This window comes from Adiantum capillus-veneris, chromosome 5 (genome assembly GCF_014529385.1).
Source record: "Adiantum capillus-veneris isolate H3 chromosome 5, ASM1452938v2, whole genome shotgun sequence".
NCBI classification, from domain to species: domain Eukaryota; kingdom Viridiplantae; phylum Streptophyta; class Polypodiopsida; order Polypodiales; family Pteridaceae; genus Adiantum; species Adiantum capillus-veneris.
The window spans coordinates 135,681,524-135,707,124 of NC_140935.1; the positions used below are offsets into that span (position 1 = coordinate 135,681,524).

Consider the following 25,601-nt stretch of genomic DNA (forward strand, 5'->3'; position numbering starts at 1 on the left):
GAGAGAGAGAGAGAGAGAGAGAGAGAGAGAGAGAAAGAGAACCTGATGGTCATTGGTCTTCGTCTTGCCGGGAATTGCCGTGAGTTGGGAGAGGAGAAGGCAATAGGCTCCTGATGTCAACCTGCTGGGAGTTGCCGTGAGTTGGGAGAGGAGAAGGCAATTGGCTCCTGATGTCAACCTGCCGGGAGTTGCCGTGTTTTTATTGTTAATTTGACGGCGCAACTTTACAGCGCTGTTTTTTTTAGAGCTTTACTGGGAGATGAGGTGCAGCCACGTGGGTTGCTGAGGAGCCAAGGAGCGAAAAATTGCCACTTCGCTAACGAAGTAAAGACCACCACCTTCATATATAGTTGAAGGTGCTCCATGCATGAAGGTAGTTATAATTGTAGAATGTGGCGGTGAAGGAGTGGGAGTAGTGGGAGGGGTCCGATATGCACTATTGTTGCACAATCTTTGGCCTTGTAAAACTTGCTAGTTTAGAGGAAGCAATTGGGGATTCAACAAGCTTCCTTCTAAACCTCGCCTAAACCTTCGCGTATTCAAGCAGTAAGTTAGGTCAGCCTCGCTCTCTCTCTCTCTCTCTCTCTCTCTCGGGCGCGCGCGCACTCATGACGTCAGTTCTCCGCCGTATGCCACGCTTGTTGTCGTCAAGGTCAAGGCGCATGTTCTCCACCGATGACATGCCTGCCCATGACGCCACAGTAAGCGAGTGGATACGTTACAGTGCGAAACTGCTGAAAGAATCCAAACAAGCGCTGAAAGAATCCAAACAAGCCGAGGCAAGACTGATGACAGAAGCCAGCAGTCTCAGATGCCAGCAGGTAGAGCTTTCCTTGGCTCTTGAGGATGCACGGAAGGAGCTACTCACCTATAAATACAAGTTACAGGTATGTTGTCCTGACATTGCTCTTTACGATTGGATAAACCTGAAAACCAGGCTAGAGAGAGAGAGAGAGAGAGAGAGAGAGAGAGAGAGAGAGAGAGAGAGAGAGAGAGAGAGAGAGAGAGAGAGAGAGAGAGAGAGAGTGTTGTAGAAGGAAGTTCTGGGCCTCTCTGCTGCAATTTATTTGAAGAATGGAGGAAAGCTAGTAGAACATGAGTTGGATACACATTAAAAATTGAAGTACAAATATATCATGCACATAATTACCATATCCTACAATCAATGTACTTCTATATATTGCATCTAGGGCTGATAGGTTACTATATGGTACTACTCGTCTTCCATATCAATGCAACATGTTTTAGCTCTACATTGCAAGGCTCTTCCCACCTAGTACCTTATGTGTCCTACAACTATCACCATGGGCATTCAATCTCAAAAGAACTCCAACTAATCAGCGAATAATATTCCTATGTAAAGCTCCCACAATATTATTGATCCCTGTCAATGCACGCAATCGTGCAACAAATAACTTTGATGCGTGTCAACTCACGGCCAAGTGTGACCAGCTCAACCTCCAAACTAAGGGAGCGGAGCGAAACCACAGCCCACTGCGGGTGATAGTACTCAATACAAAGGAGTGCGAGACTTGCTCTTTGAACTTGCACCACTCAAAACGTGCTCGCTGACCCTTCTTCAAAACATACAGCTCTCGGCGTCCCTTTTGGTCAGTTTGTGGCGTCCAAGACCCGTGTTGAGCATACTTGGAAATCCCTCCTATAAGGGGCGATTGCACCTTGCGTAGGGCTCTGATCGAGCGCGAAGGCGTGCTGTTTGAGGAATGAAAACTTGTTGTCTGAGCTGCTCTGGGAACACGCAGGTCTCGGCCTGTTTCGTTTTTTTGCATGTCCGTATCTTTAATATCCTTAGACCTTTCAAAGGTCCTAATTCCCTTTCACACGTAACTTACCACCAACGATGTTGAATAACTCAAGGGGCCTTGCCGCACTATTGGTTCCTTGTGGGTTACGAGTGCTCGAGGCCTCGAGAGTCAAAATCGCATCAAAGGGCTGAGAGTTAGTGGAGGGTCTCGAGACGTCCTTTGAAAAGAAGACCTGTAACAGGCTATGAGCATCAAGAACCACACTACAAGGCTTTTGCGTGCATGGCAATGGATGATACACGATACTTAGAGGCTAAAGCTTTCGTAAAGGCAATCAAGCCAATCTACGAAGTTTTATGCATCACTGATATGGAGGGCAGCACTATGGGGTTGCTCTATGAGTACATGGACAAGATTGGAGAGGCTTTTGACAACAATGTCTCCCTTTCTCACTAAAAGTAAGCGACTTTTAAAATTTATGGTTGTTGATTATAATTTATGTATAACTTATGTGTTAAGTATGGAGCCTGATTTACCCTTGTAATTTTCTGTGGTAAAAGCGCACATTTGTAAGGCCCCCATTATGAGGAGAAGCCATCGTGCGTGAAGGAAAATCACTCACCGGAAACCAAAATTTTCACGGACAAGAATCGGGGGCAACTTTAAAGGCCTCGGGGGCGAAGGCCCTCGAGACTTTTTTTTTTCTCCAGAATATTCTTTTTCGCCGGAATATTATGGCCGGACGGTGGCCGGAAAGTGGTCGGAAAATAACCGGTCGGTTGGTCGGTGGTCGGAAGTCAATGGCCGGTGGCCGGTGGCCGAATTCAATGGCCGGTGGCCGAATTCAAAAGCGGACTTGTCTTCTCAAGGGCGGCCACACATGGGCGGATTGGAGGGTCCGATTTGGACTTATTCGCACAAGGGGGGTTACACATGGCTGTCTCTCATAAGAGAGGGCAGCCCTTTTGGCCTATAAAAGGAGGCCATTTCTACACACATTTCATAGTGTGAAGTTGATGCAACAAGGTGAGTGTGAGGTGGTGAGAGTGAAGCAAGGCGGGAGCTCCATTAAGGGTATAATCCCTTTGTAAACTACTTCTTGTTTTGAAGTACTAAAGCCATTGAGTGGCTGCTTTCCTGTGGACGTAGCCCACATTGGGTGAACCACATATATCGTGTGTACTCTCTCTCTCTCTCTCTCTACTCTATAATCTCGTGTATATAAATCTGTCTCTCTCCATTAAGTAATCTACTCAGTTATCTATTTAGCTACGTTTTATTTCCTAACAACTGGTATCAGAGCAAAGTTTGCTCGTAGCTAAATTATCTCAAGGAAAGGATTCCTTGAATTGAGTGGGAGTTATGGCGGAGGAAGGGAAGCTCAAGATTGAGAAGTTCAACGGCAAAAACTACCAACATTGGAAGATGCAGATTGAAGACTATCTCTACCAGAAGGACCTCTATTTGCCACTAGGCGGTCTTGCGAAGAAGCTCGCAACAATGGCAGATGAAGCATGGATTGTCCTTGATCGAAAGGCACTGGGAACAATCCGGTTAAGCTTGGCGTCAACGGTGGCCTTCAATGTTTCGGAGATGAAGACCACGGAGGACTTGATGAAGTCACTTGACGACTTCTACGAGAAACCATCGGCATCCAATAAGGTATTTCTTATGAAGCGCTTGTTCAATCTAAAGATGGCAGAGAATGGTTCAGTTGCAGAACACCTAAATGACTTTAACACAAACATAAGTCAACTTCGATCAATGAAAATCAATTTCGATGACGAAGTGCGAGCTCTCCTTATACTATCATCTCTACCGGATAGTTGGGACAGCCTTGTGATGGCTGTAAGTAATTCTATCTCTGGCACAAATACTCTTAAGTTTGATGATGTTGTGGGTGTTCTCCTAAGCGAGGAAATGCGAAGGAGAAGCACAGGAGAATCATCAAGTGCTGCACTATCAGTGGAAACAAGAGGAAGGCTTAAGGAGAGGTTCAAAAACCAAAAGGGTCGTGATCGCTCAAGGCGGAGCAAGTCACGCACAAAGTCAGTTCTTGAATGTTGGAACTGCGGCAAGAAGGGCCACGTCAAGAAGGATTGCTGGTCCAAGAAGAAGAAGGAGACAGAGTCTCAAGACAACAAACCAACATCGGAGGCCAATGTGGCGGGTAAAGTAGAGCAAGATGCTCTAATTCTCTCATTAGACAATGTGTCTAATTCCTGGATAGTAGATTCCGGGGTTTCATTCCATGCGACACCACACAAGCAACATTTCCAAGACTACACCAAAGGTAATTTTGGGTATGTATACTTGGGAGATGATGAAGCTTGTGAGATTGTTGGCAAAGGTACAGTTTCTGTCAAAACTGCTAACGGAAATGAATGGAAGCTTAAAGATGTTAGGCATGTTCCTTCTCTTCGCAAAAATTTGATCTCTACAGGACAATTGGACGATGAAGGTCACAACATTGCATTCGGAAACAAACGGTGGAAGATCTCAAAGGGATCTTTGGTGGTTGCCAAGGGTGAAAAAGTCGGTACACTTGTGTACTGTTAGCACGCAACCTTCAGCTTGTGCAGCAACTACAGAAGTTGACAGTGCGGTGTGGCACTACCGACTTGGGCATATGAGTGCCAAAGGAATGCAAATCCTTCAAACAAAGAAGCTTCTACCAGGTTTGAAAGAAGTGGACTTAGAGTTCTGTGAAGATTGTGTTTATGGTAAACAAAAGAGGGTAAAATTTCAAAAATCAGGAAATGAAAGAAAAAATAAAAAACTTGAGTTGGTTCATTTTGATGTTTGGGGTCCTGCAAGTACACCATCACTTGGTGGCTCATTGTACTATGTAACATTCATAGACGATGCGACTAGAAAAACATGGGTTTATGTCATGAAGAATAATCGGATGTATTTTCCATATTTCAAAGGTGGAAAGCCTTTGTGGAGAATGAAACAGGTACCAAGGTTAAATGCCTCAGATCCGACAATGGAGACGAATATTGCAGCCAAGCTTTTGAAAGCTTTTGTGCTAGCAATGGCATTCGGAGGCAAAGACAACCCCAAGGACACCTCAACAAAATGGGATTTCGGAAAGGATGAACAGGACAATCATGGAACGAGCACGAAGCATGCGGCTACATGCAGGCCTACCGCTTGAGCTTTGGGCGGAAGCTGTAAGTACGTCTGTGTACTTAATCAATCGGTCACCCTCAACGGCATTGGATGGGGGAGTTCCAGAAGAGGCATGGACAGGTAAACCGGTGAATTATGCATTTCTTTGGGTGTGAGGCTTTCATGCACATAGATAGAAGCCTAAGATCAAAGTTAGATGCAAAGTCCAAAAAGTGTTTCTTCATTGGCTATGGAGAAGGAGACTTTGGGTATCGCCTATGGAATCCTGAAGATGGTAAAATCTTAAGGAGTAGGGATGTAATTTTTAACGAACAAAATATGTACAAAGATTACTTGGAAAGAAAACAAACAAAAGAAACAGGTGATGAGTACATGGAGCTTGAGGACGGTGAAGACTCAAGGACTGCAAACTGTGACAATGTGCAACAACGTCAACCAAATGAGGAGCCTCAACCTATTCCCCGAAGATCTACAAGAGCAAGTAGACCTCCAGAAAGGTTTGTTCCTTCCTTCAACCATCTCTTGATCTCAGATTCTGGAGAGCCGGAATCATATGAAGAAGCTATGCAACATGAATCCAAAGAAGAATGGACGAAGAGCATGCAAGTGGAGATGGACTCACTACATCGCAACCAAACATGGGAGTTGGTTGAGTTGCCTAAAGGTAAGCGGGCACTTCAAAACAAATGGGTGTACAAGCTAAAGGAAGAAGAAGGTGGGAAGAAAAGGTACAAGTCTAGGCTTGTGGTAAAAGGTTTTTCTCAAAAGAAAGGTATTGACTTCAATGAAATATTTTCTCCTGTTGTAAAAATGAACTCAATTAGGCTTGTCTTAAGCCTTGTGGCTGCTCATGATCTAAATCTCGAGCAAATGGATGTAAATACGGCATTCCCTCATGGTGACTTAGAGGAGGAAATCTACATGCTTCAACCAAAGGGGTATGAAGTAAAAGGTAAGGAGAAAATGGTTTGCAGATTAAAGAAGAGCTTGTATGGTTTAAAGCAAGCATCAAGACAATGGTACTTAAAGTTTGATCGATGGATGTTGGATCATGGATTCACAAGATGCAACTCGGATCACTGCGTCTACACGGAGAATTTGGGAGATGGGAAATTCATCATCCTAATGTTGTATGTTGATGACATGTTGATTGCAAGTGCTAACATGCAGGACATCAAAGACCTAAAAGAGGAGCTGTCCAAATCTTTTTCAATGAAAGATTTAGGTGCTGCAAAGAGGATACTTGGTATGAAAATATCAAGGGACAGGACGAAGAAGACAATAAAGCTATCTCAAGAAGATTATATCAAGAAGGTACTAGAAAGGTTTGCAATGCAAAATGCAAAACCAGTTTCTACACCTTTGGCTGGTCATTTTAAACTAACGAAGGATATGTGTCCAAAGACACAAGAGGAGATAGCCTATATGTCTAAAGTTCCATATGCTGCAGCGGTAGGTTCTCTAATGTATGCTATGGTCTGGACAAGGCCAGACATTGCACATGCAGTGGGAGTTGTGAGTAGGTTCATGGACAACCCAGGTAAAGAGCATTGGTAAGCTGTGAAGTGGATACTTAGGTATTTAAAAGGGACAACAACAAATGCTTTGTATTTTGGAGGAACTGATATTTTTCTAGAAGGGTATGCTGATGCAGATATGGCAGGTGACAAAGATACTCGAAGGAGCACTACTGGCTATGTGTTCACGGTTGGAGGCACAGCAGTAAGCTGGGCTTCAAAGCTGCAGAAAGTGGTTTCACTTTCTACCACGGAAGCAGAGTATGTAGCAATGACGGAGGCAAGCAAAGAAATTCTGTGGCTTCACAGATTCTTAGAAGAGCTTGGATTCAAACAAGACAATTGTGTCTTGTACAGTGATAGCCAAAGCGCTATCCATCTTGCGAAGAACTCAGTCTTTCATTCAAAGACAAAGCACATTGAGGTGAGATATCACTTCATACGCACTCTTTTGGAAGAGGGACAACTAAAGCTAGGAAAGGTGCATACAAGTGAAAATCGTGCAGACATGTTTACAAAGGTGGTCAACAAGGAGAAGTTGAGCTTTTGCTCATCTTCAATCGGCATTCAAGGATAAGAAGCCAGAATGGAAAGCAGTCACAGGTTTGGTTTAGGGATCAGTCTCCAAGTGGGAGATTCTTAAGTATGGAGCTTGATTTACCCTTGTAATTTTCTGTGGTAAAAGCGCACATTTGTAAGGCCCCCATTATGAGGAGAAGCCATCGTGCGTGAAGGAAAATCACTCACCGGAAACCAAAATTTTCACGGACAAGAATCAGGGGCAACTTTTAAGGCCTCGGGGACGGAGGCCCCCGAGACTTTTTTTTTCATCGGAATATTCTTTTTCGCCGGAATATTATGGTCGGACGATGGCCGGAAAGTGGTCGGAAAACAACCGGTCGGTTGGCCGGTGGTCGGAAGTCAATGGCCGGTGGCCGAATTCAAAAGCGGACTTGTCTTCTCAAGGGCGGCCACACATGGGCGGATTGGAGGGTCCGATTTGGACTTATTCGCACAAGGGCGACTACACATGGCTGTCTCTCATAAGAGAGGGCAGCCCTTTTGGCCTATAAAAAGAGGCCATTTCTACACACATTTCATAGTGTGAAGTTGATGCAACAAGGTGAGTGTGAGGTGGTGAGAGTGAAGCAAGGCGAGAGCTCCATTAAGGGTATAATCCCTTTGTAAACTACTTTTTGTTTTGAAGTACTAAAGCCATTGAGTGGCTGCTTTCCCGTGGACGTAGCCCACATTGGGTGAACCACATATATCGTGTGTACTCTCTCTCTCTCTCTCTCTCTCTACTCTATAATCTCGTGTATATAAATCTGTCTCTCTCCATTAAGTAATCTACTCAATTATCTATTTAGCTACGTCTTATTTCCTAACATTATGGGCACTAACGATGTTAGTGGGGATGCTGTGGTATTTAGTCAATACTATGCATGATGGACTGATGGTTATATTGTCTTGTGGGTGGCTATCATGTGTCAATACTTTGGGCTTTTCTTTCAAGGTGAATCTAGGCTTATCCTGATTTGTGGATTCATCTAGGTATATAATTTATGTAGAATTGTGTGTGTTTATGGTTACAAACTTATGGTTTATGTATTTTCCAATCTAGGGTTGAGGAGCTCCGATGTGTGTGGAACACACGATGAGATTGGTTTCATAGACCAATCTATGGTGTCGCATATGCATTGCATAATTATGGTCTAGTCGAGAGCAATATCATAATGAGGAGCTAGAACATGGCAAGTGGAGATACGCAGTGTAACAAGCGTGGACATTCCAAGGGAGAATACAATAGCAACATACGAAACACAAATTTCAAAATCACCGAACTTTACTAAAATAAGAGAGTCGACACGGCACAACGGAGTTACCCGCCCATTGCTCACATCAAGGTACAACTCCCGAGGGTCCTTTGCTCTCAGACTCTGCATCTAGATGTTCTGCAGAGAGGCCCCAAGGGTTCTTTATAAACAGTACAAGGGTTGCCTAAAAGTAGAGTCTCAAAAGCACTTTCCCAAGAGCACTAAACCCCAAAAGCTTTAGGTTCAGAGCACTTAATCCCCAAAAGCATTTGCTCAAAAGCTAGCGCTAGAAATTGCAAAAGTAGCGAGTAAAAAGTGCGGAAATCCGTACAGCTTGCCACGTGGCACCAACAATGCAAAACGTGAAAATCCATACGACCAACCACGTCAGCATGTGAGCGCAATTTACGAAAATCTCTCCAAAGTCCAAGCTTCTGTCTTTTAGGGTTTTTGGGCCCACGGCCAGTGCTTCATAAGTTCTTTCAATTGGTAAGTTCAGTCTCTCTTGTCTACTCGGCCATTTCTCTTCTAGTTGGTCATGCCACATCATCACTCTGTGACATTTCTCCCTCTTGAAAGAATTGTAATCGCCTTCAATTATGCGTGCAAAAATAGTCAAAGGACCGAAACTCTCTTTAGTAGATATTGACTCTACGTACTCATGCACCAAACTCCACCAATCCAACACTTCTAAAAAGACATAAGTCACTAATCAATCGCATTTTTGTCGAGGGTCTCAAATACAAATCCTGATCATTGTAACCGTTTAGCAGTCACATGCAGACCGCATTGATCTCTTCACGGATGTCTTGATCTACTAAATCTTGTTAGTATCAGGTTCATATCTTTTCACTTCACATTGCAACCAAGCAAACCATGCCCATGACCATCCCCAAAAGACAGTACATCCACATAGCATGCAATGCACAAAATCACACACTTAGTTCATAATGAACACCATGCTCAATCATTAAATCTAGCCATCTCATTTTGTCCAAAACTCTTGATACACCTAGATCATTGTGCAACCATCTCATCCTTCCAGAACTCTTGATGCACTCACACTAGTATCTAGTCATCTCATCCAGATAGACATTTTGATGTACTTCAATTCACATTCAGTTCTCATCCACTTAGCCATCACATCCAAATCTCATCGATCTCTAACAGATGTCTAGATGCACTAAGTTGAAATCATTCATGAGACAAAATGTTGCAGACATTTCATCTTTCTCTACATGTCTCTGTTGCTAAATGGACTATTTTCTTATTTTCTTATTTTCTCGAGTAATTTCTTTTTATTAAAATTAGGATATTTAGAGACGTGCACTTGAACCGTAAGGCTAGGAACTGTAGATCTACTGGATTTATTAAAGCCATCAAGAACGCAAAACTCTGATGCGTCATATGATGGGTGACATTAAGCATCGCGAAGAGGTTTTTCCGTTAGTTCGATAGGACAGACCGGGAAACGAATATTTCTGATGCGTCACGTGATGGGGTGACGGGAGCATCAGAAAGGGAGTATCTCGTTGGTCTGGCAAGAAACCCGAACTTGAGAGAGGAATACGCGTAAAGATGCAAGCACAAGAATAAAGATGGGTTCTGAGAAGCTTTTTAAGAGAAGATTTTCTTAAAAGGTGTTATATTTTAACGAGTTTTCCGGGTAGAAACAGACGCTTTCCCGTGAGGAATCTATGTTTGCATTGCATTTGTGTATGTGGTTGCATTCAGGGACGCCTAGGAAGTGCTGTGACAAGCATTGTTTTTAACTTATAATGTTTTATTGAGTTTTTGGGCAGGTTCATACCAATTTTAAAATATGTCGGCTGCCCACTTAATAAGTGGGCAGCCACTTAGAAAATATAGCAACAAAACCAGACAACAAATTCAATTAAGTGGGCAGCCACTTAGAAAATAAAGCAACAAAACCAGACAGCAAATTCTCTCTCCCTATTTGGGGTAGAACAACAAAAATAAAAAATAAAAAATAAAAAAATAAAGATCCGCCGCGATCTCTACGCGACAGCCTCCGCTCAGTTATTCCTGCCGTGGCCAGGGAGCTATAAAAGCATCCCATGTCCTCACTCAGAGGAAGGAGTTGCCAACACTAGCAAGAGAAGACTCTGCCGCTAGAAGATGCAAGAGATCGACAGGTATCTATTGTGGATTCGCCATACAAATTGTTGTCCTATGTTTGTGTGTGTGTTTGCAGGTACTTCATCGCGAAGGAGAAGCGGGAAGGTTTTGGCCTATGCTTGGGAATTCTGGGAACGGAATTCGGAAATTGTCTGCGGAGTCTCGACTTTGAGCACAAACGGAAAAAGGATTGAGAGCTCGTCTCTTGGATTTCCCTTACGGGAAGGAACGACCATCGAGTCAGAGAATTAGAACAGAGGTGTTTTCTCTGGTTCTTGTGCTTGTAAAAAGATTCTCTCTAAGGGGGGGGGGGACCAGCCCATCTTCTTGGCCCAAACTGTGTCGAACTTTCCCTCAACTCTGTTTAGTTGAAAGATTATTTATTTTCATCTTGTTGATTATTTGTGTGCGCTCCCGTTTGTGACAGTGGAATCAAAGCTCAGATTCCTCTCTTTCTTTGCAAAGGACGATGATTCCGAGAAGGAACGGAAAGAACCATGATAAGTCTATCAGTTCATGCACTTAAACAAGTCAAGAACAAATCAGTTTCATATTATCTGGAATTCCATTTCATAAAGTCATACAACAGAATACTGTCAACTCTCAGTATCCCTGAAGCTCAAAGAGACATCAGTGACTCTAGTATCAAAAATCGAGGCATCTGTTGACAAAGGAGCGGAGTAACTCCCCTCTTGTGCATACCCAGTGCACCAGATATCCGGCCAAGCTGAATTCAGGGTTCCATTTGGAATAGACTTTGCTAAACCAAAAGCTTCAAGGTAAAGTTTCACAATCTGAGGAGTATCTGCTAGGTACTCCTCCTCCATCCACTTCGCATCCAATGCAGGACAGTTCTTGAATGTAACCAAGAACTGCCTTCTCACTTTACCCTTAATCTTTCTGTCCTTATGTGCCAATATCTGTTTTGGAACAAGGATCTCCGCGTTTTCTTCCACTTCGGGTTGCTCATCAGGCTCCCCATCTTCAGGCACGTCACCTTTAAAAGGCTTCAGGAGACTCAAATGAAAAGAATTGTGAATCCTCTAAGTTCCGGGCAGCTTCAGTCGGAAGGAGACATCATTTATCTTTTCGAAGATCTGGAAAGGTTCGTAGTACCGCATACTAAGCTTTGGAAAAAGCCTCTCCTTTCCCTTTTTCTTTCTCAGGCGTGCCTTCTCAAAACGTAAGAGCATCCAATCATTCTCCTTCAATTTCAAATCGCGACGATGATGATCTGTTGCCTTTTTCTGTCTTTCTTGAGATTTCTGCAAAGCCTCGCGGACCTTGGCAAAAGCCGTGTCCGAGTCGCGCGTGTACTCATCGGCTTCAAAAGTCTTATCTTTCGTGCTTAGGAAGGGTGGAACCTTCGTAGCACCTTCAATAATCTCAAATGGCGTCTTTCCCATCGAAGAGTGTATCGTGTTATTGTAGGAAAATTTCACCAAAGGTAGATACTTTTCCCATTGAGTCTTCTAATCCGAGATATAAGACCTCAATAAATTAAAAACCACTGAATTGGCAATCTCACATTGCCCGTCAGTCTGCGGGTGGAAGGATGACGAGAATTGCAACCGCGTGCCAATGTTCTCTTGAATAGCCATCCAAAACAAACTCGTGAATCTGGGGTCCTTGTCAGAGACAATCGTCTCGGGCATGCCATGTAATCTGAAGATCTGGGCCACAAACAGTCTCGCTAAGTGATTCGGCTTGATTGTTTTCTTCCTTGGAATGAAATGAGCCTGCTTGCTAAATATGTCAATAACAGTCCAGATACCATCTCGACTACTGTGTGTTCGGAGATCAAAAATGAAATCTATTGCAAGGTCTGGTGGATATGGGCAAAGGCTGTAACAATTTTTGTGCTATATGCGTGTCAAACTTGACCTTCTGGCATACCAAGCAACTGCGCACAAACTCGTCCACGTCCTTCTTGAGTCTCGGCCAAAAGAAGTATCTCTCTACCCCTTTTAAGGTGGTAGCAATTCCGCGGTGACCCGTAAAAGGCGGACAGTGGCATTCGGTCATAACCTTTTCCCTCAACCGCTGTGTAACGCACAACATGGTTTTCCTCATCAAGTAGCCATCCGGAATGGAATATCTTGCTACTGTCTCCCCATCTCGTATTCGTGTGAAAATGTTTGCAAAATCCGTATTTGTGGCATACTGATCGCCATATCCTCGAAGCTCCTATGATGTATCGCGGAAATAGCCAGAATCAATGGCTTCCGAGACAAAGCATCTGCCACCAAATTCTTCTGTCCTTGCACATGGACAATCTGGAAGTGAAACTGTGAGAAGATGTTCGCCCACCGCATCTGCTTTTTCGGTAGCTCTTCTGCAAGTTCGACAAAGTCAAAACTGGTCCTGTAGTCAATTTCCCTTTCAAAGTCTGAAAGGCAGTCACCTCTGTGCGTCCCCACGAGAAAGGGACTCCTTTCTGTGTCAAGATATGCAAAGGGGAAGCAACCTCTGCAAACTTTCTAATGAACTGCCTGTAGTACGAACACAAGCCCAAGAAGCTTCTAACTTCATGGACATTCTTCAAATCATGCCAATCACGAATAGTCTCTATCTTGGCCGGGTCCATTTGCACGCCTGGTGCTGAGACAGTGTCCCAAAAAGTGTATCTTTGGTAGGAGAAAATCACTTTTCTTCGCATTAATCACCAACTTGGCACTCTGAGGCCAGTTTACTACTTAAAGAGAAGGCAAAAACGTGATTTTCAGCTGTGAGCTCGTTTTTGAGTGCTGTCACAGGTGGGAGAGCTTCAATGGAGTGCTGGCTTACCCTCTGTTGAACGCGCGGCGGTGTGTGCAAGTGATAGAGCACGCGAAGATGTGCAGGCCTTGAGGCTTGAAGCGGAAGCACTGTGCTGCAGAAGGGAAGCGTTAGCAGAACGAAGAGGGAGAGAGAGAGGGCTCACGTTTTTGGGGAAAACTCAATAAGTGAGTTTTGGGTTTTCCCACTTTTATTATAAGTGACCTTTAAAAAACGTGTCCAGGTTCAATATGAATATTGAACCTGGACAAAATATAAAAATATACAAAAAGGGGTTATTTAGGCCTTTAACCCAACAACCTCCCACTTAAAGGCATAAATGACGCCTTTAAGTTAACCAACTCCCACCAGCTGTATGCAATGCTCATGTTGAGCCTTAGCAAGACTCTTGGTGAGAACATCTGCAGGGTTATCCTGTGTGTGAATCTTAGTCAAGGTGACTAGACCATCCTCCAATACCTGTCGTATGAAGTGGTATCGCACATCAATGTGCTTTGTCCGTGCATGAAACATGGCATTCTTGGCCAAATAGACAGCACTTTGGCTCTCACATCCCAAGACAGGAGTACTAGCAGGCATACCAAGCTCTTTGACAAGTCTGCCCAACCATATGGCCTCTTTAGAAGCCTCAGTGGCTGAAATATATTCAGCCTCAGTAGTACTCAATGCCACAATTTTCTGCAATCGTGAACACCAAGAGACAGCACCACCAGCAATAGCAAACACATAGCCACTAGTGGACGTCCTGGTATCCAAGTCACCTGCCATATCTGCATCACAATAGCCCTGCAACTTTAGGTCACTTTTGCCATAGCATATATACCTAGATTGTGTACCTGACAAGTATCTCAGAATGCATTTCACAGCTTCCCAATGTGCTTTGCCGGGATTGGACATGTATCTACTAACAACTCCCACCGCATGGGCAATGTCAGGACGAGTGGCAACCATAGCATACATAAGAGAACCACAAGCTGATGCATAAGGGATTCCCTTCATAGCATTCACTGCCACGTCATCCTTTGGGCAATCGGCTTTGCTAAGTTTTGTGTATGGAGGTAAAGGTACTCCAAGTGACTTAGCTTCAGCCATGTTAAACCTATCAAGTACTTTAGCAATGTACTTTTCTTGAGATAAGAAGAGCAATTTCAGCTTTCTATCTCTCTTGATTCTCATGCCCAAGATGTGCTCAGCATCACCTAAATCCTTCATTGCAAAAGCTGAATTCAGCTGACGTTTAAGAGAATCAATGGTAGACATATGCTTCCCAGCAATCAACATATCATCTACATATAGCACAAGGATTATAGGACTTCCATCATTATCCTTCTTTGTATACAAACAATGGTCTGAATGGCTGCGTTTAAAGCCTTGAGACAGCATAAAAGTATCAAACTTTTTGTACCACTGACGTGATGACTGCCTCAAACCATACAATGCCCTTAGTTTGCATACAAGTTCCTTTTTATCAGGAACTACAAAACCCTCAGGTTGCTTCATGTAGATATCTTCATCAATGTCACCATGAAGAAAAGCTGTTTTTACATCCATTTGATTCAATTCTAAGTCAAGCACTGCAGCGAGAGCAAAAAGGACACGCAATGTCGGAAGCTTTACAACAGGAGAAAAGATCTCTTGAGAGTCAATCCCCTCTTTCTATGCATACCCTTTGGCAACTAACCTTGCTTTATACTTGGGCTTTCCATCAACACATTTGACCTTGTAAACCCATTTGTTAGGAAGAGCCTTTCTTCCTTTAGGCAATGGCACAAGATCCCAAGTATCATTTGCATACAAGGATTTCATTTCCTCTTGCATTGCAAGCTCCCACTTACTGCTTGACTCACATGTCTTTGCCTCTTTATACGTAAGAGGCTCTCCCTCATCTGTCAACATAACATGATGCAAAGAGGGCTCAAAGCCTCAAACAGTCCCCTAACTGTCTTCTGGCAGTGGGGCACGATTTCCAAGTGTTCTGGCATCCGTATGGTTGAAAAAAGTTAAATTACAGCGCATACACAGCGCTGAATTTGCATTTGTACGGTGAGGTTATGACCCTCACCGATGCCTGCTTTGGAGTAGCAGCTAGCTACCCCTGTTCCTGCTCAAGGAGGCTCTTGCCTCAGCACAAAAGCATGAACCCACACAGCTGTACTTCAGTCAAATGAAGAGCCCTCTTATGGGGCATCACATAACTGCACGTAGGGGAGAGAGAGAGTAGTGTGTAGCGTTTAGGGCATCACTCCTAGCACCACATTGTACATAAGAGGGAAAGGAAGCACTTCATAGCTCTTAACCTGTGACAGAGAGCTTCAAAATGAGTCTCCCAGCTATAAATTCAGCGCTACCTCTTCTTTGCATTGGCAAGTGCACAAAAATGTGACACTTGGCGCATTTACAAGCATTTTCCTGTTTTAGGTTTGCCGCTTAAAAATATCCCAACTGATCTCCCAGTTGACTTCGCTGCAGAGTTGTAAAGTGTTCCCCTAATCATACCGGAGGTAATGACGCAAACACATTTTACAGCCCAAAATAGCAGTTCCCTAAATTTTAGGAGATGCTTCCGTTGGGCTCCCACTGGTCTTCTGACTATCTATCCTCATTGGGACCGCATCCAAAAATGCAATGTGGCCCAACTGTTGGATACTTTTTGTTGGTAGTCACACCTTGACTTTAGGCCTTTATTGAGTTCACTTCCTAGTATCCACCAACTTGCTAAGTGCGACGGGGGGACCTACATGACCTTGCTCTGAGCCTAGACATCCTCTTACTATACGAATTCCAGTGCCGACCACTTCCCGTCTGCGGGTGAAACTACCGTTCACGTTGGTCATACAATGTCCGACCGTTTGCTACTTCTAAAAGAGGGTCTCATAAGTAAAACAAAACCCATTGGAAAGAAACCAACAACTAAGGTTAGCACTTGCCACATCCTTGTGACATAGTTAACAGCTGCCACGTCCCCGTGACATACCCCCCTCTTGAAATCGCAAACGTCCTCGATTGCATACCATAAATACACGCCATTGATGATCTTGTGCTATGAACACTCTTTTGTCATCGCATGTATCCGCAAGAAAGGTCGCACACATAGATACAAATGACTTAATGAGACCTTCATACTTTTGCCATTTCCATCTATTACCCCGAATTCATATGTACATTTGATGTACTAGCTCTATCATTACCCCTCCTTTGTACATGTTGGGTTGGGGCATAAGTAGGCTGTAACCCAAAGGCTTCAAGGTAAAGCTGCAATACATTTGGTGACTTTGAAAGTTCATGCTCTTCCATCCACTTTGCATCTATAGGCGGATAGTTCTTGAACTTCACCAAATAACGTCTTGTAACTTGTCCTTTAACTTTTCTGTCTTTATGTGCCAGAACTTGCTCAGGTACCAGGATCTCATCAAGTTTCTCAACTTTTGGCTGATCCTCATCTGGCATATTGTCACCAGCCAGTGGCAATTCCATTTTTGTTTATTTTCTCTTTCTTTGGGGAATTTCGTTTGTTTTACCTTTTGGAAACACCCCTCTGGAAATCTAACTGCCCTGCATTGCATAGCCAATGTGGAATTGTTCAGAGAGAGTCCAGGCCTGAGGGCTAAAGAGCACTAAGGTTGGACAAGGACTATGGTTAGCCAAAGTGGGGTCATTGGCCAGCCAAAGCGGAATCCTTTGCTACATAGGCTACATTTCAGTTCTGGATGTGGCTGCAGTGTACAAAGAGGGTCAGATGACCTAGAAGAATGTAATGGCAGAAACTCCTAAATTTTAGGGACTGCTATTTTTGGACGGCAAAATGTCTTCCCGTCATTACGTTTAGTTTGACATGGGGATCATTTTGTTACTCTGTGGCCAAGTCAACAGAGGCTGCATGTGAGATATTTTTAGACCTGAGGGTCTAAAGCGGGAAAATGCACAAATGAGTGACACTTGGCACTCTGAGGCCAGTTTACTACTTAAAGAGAAGGCAAAAACGTGATTTTCAGCTGTGAGCTCGTTTTTGAGTGCTGTCACAGGTGGGAGAGCTTCAATGGAGTGTTGGCTTACCCTCTATGTACAGTGAGGTGCAGGATGTCATGACCTGCACACCTCTTACTGCTCTCTCTCTCTCTCCCCTATTCTTTATGGTTATGCCCCTCAAGTGGGCTTTTCATTTGACCAATGTACAGTTATGTGGGTTCATGCGTGATTGCCGAGGCAAGAGCCTCTTGCACAGGTACTGGATTAGCTAGCGGCTAATCCCCCGCAGGTACAGGTGATTCAGAGAGGTTTCACGTGCGAAATCTCGTCCGATTCAAAGGGCAAGTAGCCCTACAGGTGCGGGAGCTCGAGGACTTGCTACGGATGCGACCGGCACGCGAAACGGAGCCCGAAACAGTGAATTACAGCCTGCTTTGTATTTTTGCAGGTTTAGGGTTTTGGCCCTAAACGGACCCTAATACCCCCAGGAGGTTCGGGGACGCAAGGGGACCGCTGTACAGGTGATCTGGCGCATTTTCGGGGCAGAAAACAGAGAATTCAGCGTGCTGCAGATTGTCGCCAGGTTTTGCGAAGTGTCCGTATGTGTCGGGAAAGTCATCCAATGGGTGGGAAGACTGACTGTGAAGGGTCCTAGTACAGTTATGTTGCCGAAATCAAGCCAGAACAGTTGAAATTCAGCCAAGATTGTGCGGGGCAGCTTGTAGGGAACCACAGCTTTTATTCCCTCTGTTAAAGAATAAAGAAATACCGAAAGGGGCGCCTAATTTAGGGGCCAATCTGGTGTCTGACTCGCATACAGATGCATTCTAGCATCTGTATCCCATTCCCCTCTCTTGTGTCATTATAGCACAGGTAGAATAGATGACTAATAATGGGTGAAAGCTAAATCAAGGTTTGAAGTAAAGTCTACCGTCCTTTTTGAAGTTAACAGGCCGGTTACACATATCTTCTGGCACATCACCCACGAAGGGTCTTAAAAGACTCACGTGAAACGCATTATGAATCTTCCACGCATCAGGCAATTTCAGCCTGTAAGCCACATCGCTGATCTTGTCAAGCACTTGAAAAGGCCCATAGTAACGCATGTTGAGCTTAGCAAACAACCGTTCCTTGCCCTTCATCTTCTTTAACCTTGCCTTTTCGAACCTTAACAGAACTCAATCACCAGGTGATAATGGCAATTCACGACGGTGACGATCAGCAGCCTTCTTCTGTTTTGCCTGAGTCTTCTTCAAGGCAACTTTAATTTTCTTATATATTTCATCCATGTTCTCAACATATCGATCTGCCTCAAAGATCTTGTTCTTCGTATGCAAAATGGGAGGAACGTTTTTGCCGCCTTGAACAATTTCAAAAGGTGCTTTGCCAGTAGACGAATTCACCGTATTATTATACGTATACTCAAGCATAGGCAAATACTGTTCCTACTTGCCCTTATTATCAGACATATAGCATTTGAGCAGATCTAAGGCAGTAGAGTTAGCCTCTTCTGACTGCCCATCAGTTTGTGGATGAAACGAAGACGAGAACTTGAGCGTAGTGTCCATGTTCTCAAACAATCCTCTCCAGAACAAACTGGTCATGCGAGGATCACGATCACTGATAATCGATTGTGGCATACCATGGTACTTAAACACATTGTACATGAACAAGCGTGCCATCTGATCAGATTTTGTCTTCTTCCTGACAGGGATAAAATGGGCCTGCTTGCTGAACCTGCAGATAATGGTCCATATACCATCATTCCCTGTTGGCGTTCTCGGAAGATGAAAGATAAAGTCCATAGCAATGCTTTCCCATGGCTTATCCGGAATCGGCAGTGGTTGTAACAACCCTGGTGCCTTTTGCCTGTCAAACTTGACCTTTTGGCAAACTATGCATGCTCGCACAAAGGCATCCACATCTCTCCTCAAGGTAGGCCAATAGAAGAATGTCTCTACCGCTTTAACTGTCGCATCATATCACGATGCCTTGCATACAGTGGGACATGACTCTCTTCCATAACCTTATGTCACAATGGCCTAGTGACAAAGTCTGCCATGCATCATCATAAAACCATCTCTAAGGAGGTAGTGCTCATGATGTTGCCCCTCTTTGCCCCTCTTGCAACTGTTCAAAGATCCTTGCAAAATCTTCATCAGTAGCATACTGTTCCTTCATGTCATCTAACCCATGATGATAAGGAATTGACACAGCTGAAATTTGTGGCTTCCTTGATAATGCATCAGCCACAACATTCTTCTTGCCTTCCACATGCATAATCTGAAAGTGGAACATGGAAAGAATGTTTGCCCATCGCATATGCTTTTCAGGCAAACTTTGACTGTGTCAAGAAGTATCGCAAGGTCTGATGATCTGTTTGGACAACAAAATCAACACCTAAAAGGTAGTGCTTCCAGCTAGAAAGCGCATGAATCACAGCCAAGAGCTCTTTCTCATAGACTTGCATAGTCCTCTCTGGCCCTTGCAAAATTCGGCTTTCATAAGCTACTACCCGTCCATCTTGCATTAGCACTGCTCTGATCCTACTGCCACATGCGTCACACTGGACCACAAATGACTTCCTGAGATCTGGCAAAACAATTACTGGATCTGAAGTCAACTTTTCCTCTAAGAAACTAAAAGCTGAAATCTCTTTTTGGGTCCATCTGAAAGTGACCTCTTTCTTTTGCAAAGCGTGAAGAGGCGATGCTATCTCTGCAAATTTTTTGATAAACCTTCTATAGTAGGAACACAATCCCAAGAAGCTTCTGACATCGTGCACAGTCTTCAAGTCTGACCATGTCTTAATAGCTTCGACCTTTGCGGGATCCATTCTGACACCATCCTTTCAGACTATGTGGCCAAGAAAGTGGATCTCTTCCAAGAAGAATTCACTTTTCTTAGGATTGACAAGTAACGTGTGGCTGTGCAGCTCTTCGAACACAATGGTCAAGTGACGCCTATGCTCCTCTTCATTCTTCGAATACACTATCATGTCATCGAAGAATGTCCCAACAAACTGTCGATGCGAGCGGAAAATCCGGTCCATCATTCTGTTGAACGTGGCAGGAGCATTTGTTAGCCCAAACGGCATCACTAGAAACTCATAAAGACCAAATGTCGTTCTAAACGCAGTCTTGTGCACATCCTCTGGCCTTATACGAATCTCATGGTACCCACTCTTTAGGTCTATCTTGCTGAAAATTGCAGCACCCTCTAAACGATCGAGAATATCATCAATCGAGGAATAGGAAACCTATTCTTGATGGTATTCTTATTCAATGCACGGTAATTAATACACACGCACCATGAGCCATCCTTCTTCTGCACTAGGAGCATTGGGGAGCAAAAGGGTGAAGAACTAGGCTGAATCAGCCCCTTCTCTAATAACTCCTCAACCTGGCCCATAATCTCTTTCTGCTGCGCCGCACTAACCTTGTAGGGAGGTCTATTTGGTGGGCTACACCCTGACACCAAATCTATCCGATGGTCCTTAGGTCTCTCTGGCGACAATTGCGATGGTAATGAATCAGAAAAACAGTCACTAAACTTTTGCAAAAATGTTGACCTTTCATTATCTAACACAGATAAATTTGACTGATCACTATTTGAGACATCACGTGCAAAAATCAAGTACACAGAAAGATGATTCTTAATTACAGAAGTGATAGCAGAAGCAGATACAATAGGGACTGACTCTCCTTTAAGCTTTACATCCAAGATGTGAGTTTTGCCCCTATGCTATACAATGATCTTTTTGTTGTAGGCATCCAAGACTCCATGCACTCGGAACATCCATGGGATCCCCAACAAGGAGGCACAATCTTCCAACGGCATGATATAGAACTCTTCTGTGTCCACATACGACTGAATATGCAGACGCAGCTTTCCAATGATGGGAGTAACACACTCTGAGTGGCCAGGACATGCCAAACGTGCTTGTGCTATGTACCCCATCTCTTCAGCTCTGATGCCCAGCTTCATAGCTAACTCTCGTGAGATAAAGTTGGCTTTGGCACCTGGATCAAAGAAGATAAGTGCCGTCTGATCCCTAACTTTACCCCATGTCTTGCATAACTCACTGGCATTTGTACTAGGCCTGTCACCCACCATGTCTGGCACCAAACCTGCCGTGGGTTTAGGCTTCTTGCCTTTCTGGTCTTCTTTATCCTCTGAGTCAGCTGGCCTTTTCCTTTGTGGACAATTGATAGCAAAGTGACCAGGCTGCTCGCATATAAAGCATTTGTTTTCAGCCATTAGGACCTTCTTTTCCTCGAGCGACTTGCGCAAAAAAGGCTTCCTTTTCTGTTTCTTTGCCTGCGCTCCAAAAGTCCCGGCTGAATCCTTGTCTCTGGTGGCCTTTTCTGACACCTGTGACGCATCAGGAGCCGTTTTCGCAAAAGGCTTCTTCGTTGAATTTTTCTTTTGTTGCCCTCCTTTCTGGTTGCTCGGAAACCCATTGTCCTCTCCTTTCAACAAGGCAAGAACAGTGTTCGCAACTTCCATAAGCTGAGTGAGGGTAGCCACTCTGTTCTTGGTACAGTAGTCACGAAGCCCTTTAGGTAGCCCACAACAATACTTCTCTATCTGCTCTGTCAATGGCACAAATCTGTAGGAGGTCATTGAGAGTAACGCTTTACAAAACCTCCTATTGTACTCCAGCAACCTCTTGCATGAAGCTGAAGTAAGCTGGTGCCAATCTGTCATGACGTCGGCTTCAAATTCATTTGACAGCCAAGCAGATGCAAACATTTGCTTGAAGTAAACCCAAGTGGTAGGTGCCTGTCCTTGCATTACACTATGTAAGCGCATTGTCCTTTAAGAAAGTGGCAGCTTTCCTGACTTTCGAGGCCTCTGTGAAATTCTCTCCTGCATAAGCTGTATGAAACTGCTGGAGGAAGGTAAGAGCCTTTGCTTTATCTTCAAAGCCACTGAAAGTAGTGAACTTTATAGCTGCACCACCCTCTTTGTAAGCTTTTGGCTTCTCCAGTGTCCCCAAGTTGTCATAAGGAATGGTCTGCAACATGGGCACTGTAGTAGGCATGATCGGCACATCTTGGCCATTCACATTTTGCGTCAGAGGTGCGATATCTGGTTGCTGTCCAGAAAAACTAGCCATGCCAAAATGACCCTATGGCACCCCAAACTAGCCGTGGTTGCTCTAAAGACCCTACTGCATGCCGATATTACCATACATGGGGTTTGGCATGATGCCTTGCATACCCCCAAACACTGTTCCTGGCATGTACGGCTAACTTCTAGGCGCATAACCAGCCATACTTTGGAACACTGATCCACCCCCGAAATACCGAGGATGTACCATGGGTGGTTGAAAAACTGGGTGCATAGTCTGGTATCGAGTTCCCTGTCCATTCAGGACAACATGCTGGCTCGGAAAGGTGGCGGGTTGAACTTGCATTACCTGTGGAATAGGCGTTCTAGCCACCTGTTCAAGCACGGGAGGAACCTGTTTTGGAGCCCCTGACTTACGCAACATGCGAGTGTTCCCTTTCCTCCTGAGCCGCATGAAGTACCTGGGCTTGAGCCTCAAAAAGCTCCGTACGCGGCGTAGGTTGCCTATTTTGCTGTTGCACTAGTGGTGCTTGCAAGAAGTCCATAAACCTTCGATTCTGCACCAGCAGCGAAAAGACATTCACCGCGGCAACTAATTGAGTCCTGAACGCATCATCCTCAAGTTGCCCAGTCATAAAGCCCTGTACTACTGGAGGGACATTCACATTGACAGGAGGTACAGACTGACGTAGCCGTGAGCTCTCTCCAATCTCGAAAACCATAGGGATCTCCTGCCTGTCCTTTGAAGAGGAACCCTCTTCCATAATGCCCTTCCCTTTGTCGGCCATAGTGTAATCCCGCATTCCTGCACTCTGTGTCTTTACCCAAAACAATGCAGGCTCACTCTTTAAGGAAAAAGTGATTGATGTCCCAGCAACGGAACCATGAAACTGGCCCGTGGGGTTGTAGGCATTGGCTTTCACTTGAAATTCTTTACTTTAGACACACACACACACACACACACAGAACGTGCAAGGGAAACCTGCGACGGGAATTAACACTTGAATACACGCACGGCTCGGAAGCTAGAATGCCTCGAGCAGACACCGACAACCTGTAGGCCCCAAAATTGGTGCCCCTTTTGGTATTTCTTTATTCTTTAAGAGGGTAAATTACAAAGAAGAGTCCCGGGAATCCTTTACCTGTATCCTGCAAGATACTTCCTGATTTGGCCAAATTTCAGCAGCATAACAGCCCCAAAACTTGCATGAAACCAATTCCCCTGCTAGAACTCGCTTGCACTGGCGTATACCCTCTGATTCCTGCCCAAAAACAGTAAATTCAGCACGCTGCATTCACTGGTTTTTGCCCTGTTTTCAGCCTCAAACAGTCCCCTAACTGCCTTTTGACCGGAAAACGGCTTCAATATCTAACACCGAACCAAGTACAAACCTTCAAAGAACAAAGAAGGTGTTTCTATTGTGGTGAAAAAGGACATATGAAGCCTGACTACCTTGTTCGACAGCAACGGCAGGAACAAGCATCTTCGAAGAAGGAACAATTGAAGAAGGAACCCGCTCCACCGAGCTTGAATTCCATTCCTGATGTGCAAGGGAATACAAAAACCGAGAAAGGGAAGCGCCAGCTCCTTAAAGGCTGGGGATCTGTGAATAACCAGCGGGTGTTGATCCTCTACGACTCGAGATTGACGGACAACTTCATCTCAATAGAAACTGCAGAACGCTTGGGCCTTATACCGGCTCAGCTTGGAATTCCGGTCACTTCCGGATCGGCATTCGAGGGGCTGACCACCAATGCAAACTCCCGTGCAAGGACAAGTACAACTTAATCCTCGGATTGGTGAATGCAAGGACAATGAATGCTTTTTGATGGCACCTATCGAGGGATGTGATATCATCTTGGGTATGCCATGGCATTACCATATCAAACCGGTCCCTGATTATGTAGAAAAGACCCTCGCTTTTTAGCATGAGAGTAAGAACATTAAAATTTTTGCTGATATCAGGGGATATCTCCATTAAGAAGGAAATAAAGAAATGCGTTTTTGCTTACTTGATTTTCGCATGTAAAAGAGATAAAACTAATGAGGGTTCGCTCTCTAGTTTGGAAATTATACGTCTTCAATTTCTTTAAAAGTATAAAGATTGTTTCACAGATACTCTACCAAACAAGCTACCTCCGGAACGTCTGCAAGATCATTGCATTGATCTCGTACCAGGTAGCTCTCCCCCAAACATACCCCCTTATCGGGTTAGTCTTGCTCAACAAGAGGAAATTTTGAAGCAAGTCAATGAGCTTCTGGAAAAAGGACTAGTATGACCAAGTAGTCCGCCTTACTCCTCTCTAGTTCTACTGGTGTAGAAGAAAGACGACACGTTTCGAATGTGCATAGATTATTGATCTCTAAACAAGATCACTATCAAGAATCGCTTTCCAATACCCCGGATTGATGATATTCTCAATAAGTTGCACGGAGCAAGCATCTTTAGTCACATTGACTTAAAAGCGGGTATCATCAGATACGCGTAGCGCTTGAAGATGTCCATAAGACTGCCTTTCGCACAATTTTTGGACTTTATGAATTTTTTGTAATGCTCCTGCCACATTCAATCGAATGATGGATCGAATTTTCAGCCCGCACCGAGCTTTCACAGGAGTGTTCTTTGATGACATACTCGTCTTTTCAAAGACCGAGGAGGAACATTGGAAGCACTTGGAAATAGTGTTTCAGGAATCGCGAAAGCATGAGTTGCATGTGAATGCAAAGAAGAGTGAGTTCTTTCTCACTGAGATACACTATCTCGGCCATATATCTCTTAAAACCAAGTGAAAATGGATCCAACAAAGATCCAAGTTGTGCAAGATTGGCCAACTCCCACTACGGTACATGATGTACGAAGTCTTTTGGAATTGTGTTCTTATTATCGAGGTTTATCCGAGGCTTTGCTCAAGTAGCAGGACCACTTTATGACCTAACAAGGAAAAAGATCCCTTTCAGGTGGGGATCGAGACAACAAGGTGCCTTTGGTAGCCTAAAGTACCTATTAAGCCATGGACCTATTTTGATAGTGCCAGACTTAAGGAAACTATTCAAGGTTCACTGCGATGCTTCAGGTGATTGCATCGGTGCAATGCTTAACCAAGAAGCCCATGCAGTGGCTTATGAAAGTAGACGACTTAAGGATGCAGAATTGCATGCCTCGATCTACGAGAAGGAACTTAAGGTTGTGATCCACGCCTTGTCTACCTGGAAGCATTTTCTTCTAGGAGTGGATTTTGTGATCAAAACCGATCACCAGAGTTTGCGGTATTTTCTTACGGAATGGAAATTATCTGAGAAGCAAATGAGATGGGCCAACTTATGTCCATGTTTCACTGCCAGATGCTCCATACGGCTGGGAGTAAGAATGTGGTTGCAGACGCATTGTCTAGATGGCCTAGGTTGA

The 25,601-nt window shown here is 44.3% G+C and overlaps 1 protein-coding gene across 1 annotated transcript in view; it reads left to right on the forward strand.

Annotated features, from left to right (window-relative positions):
• The first annotated feature begins 502 nt into the window (after positions 1-502).
• The window catches only part of LOC147458149 (uncharacterized), a 41,284-nt gene continuing 16,185 nt past the window's right edge, over positions 503-25,601 (forward strand). The window contains exon 1 of the mRNA XM_086511768.1: positions 503-887. Within this exon, the coding sequence (XP_086367894.1) occupies positions 609-887 (279 nt within the window). The 5' untranslated portion in view covers positions 503-608. The remainder of the gene's footprint in view (positions 888-25,601) is intronic.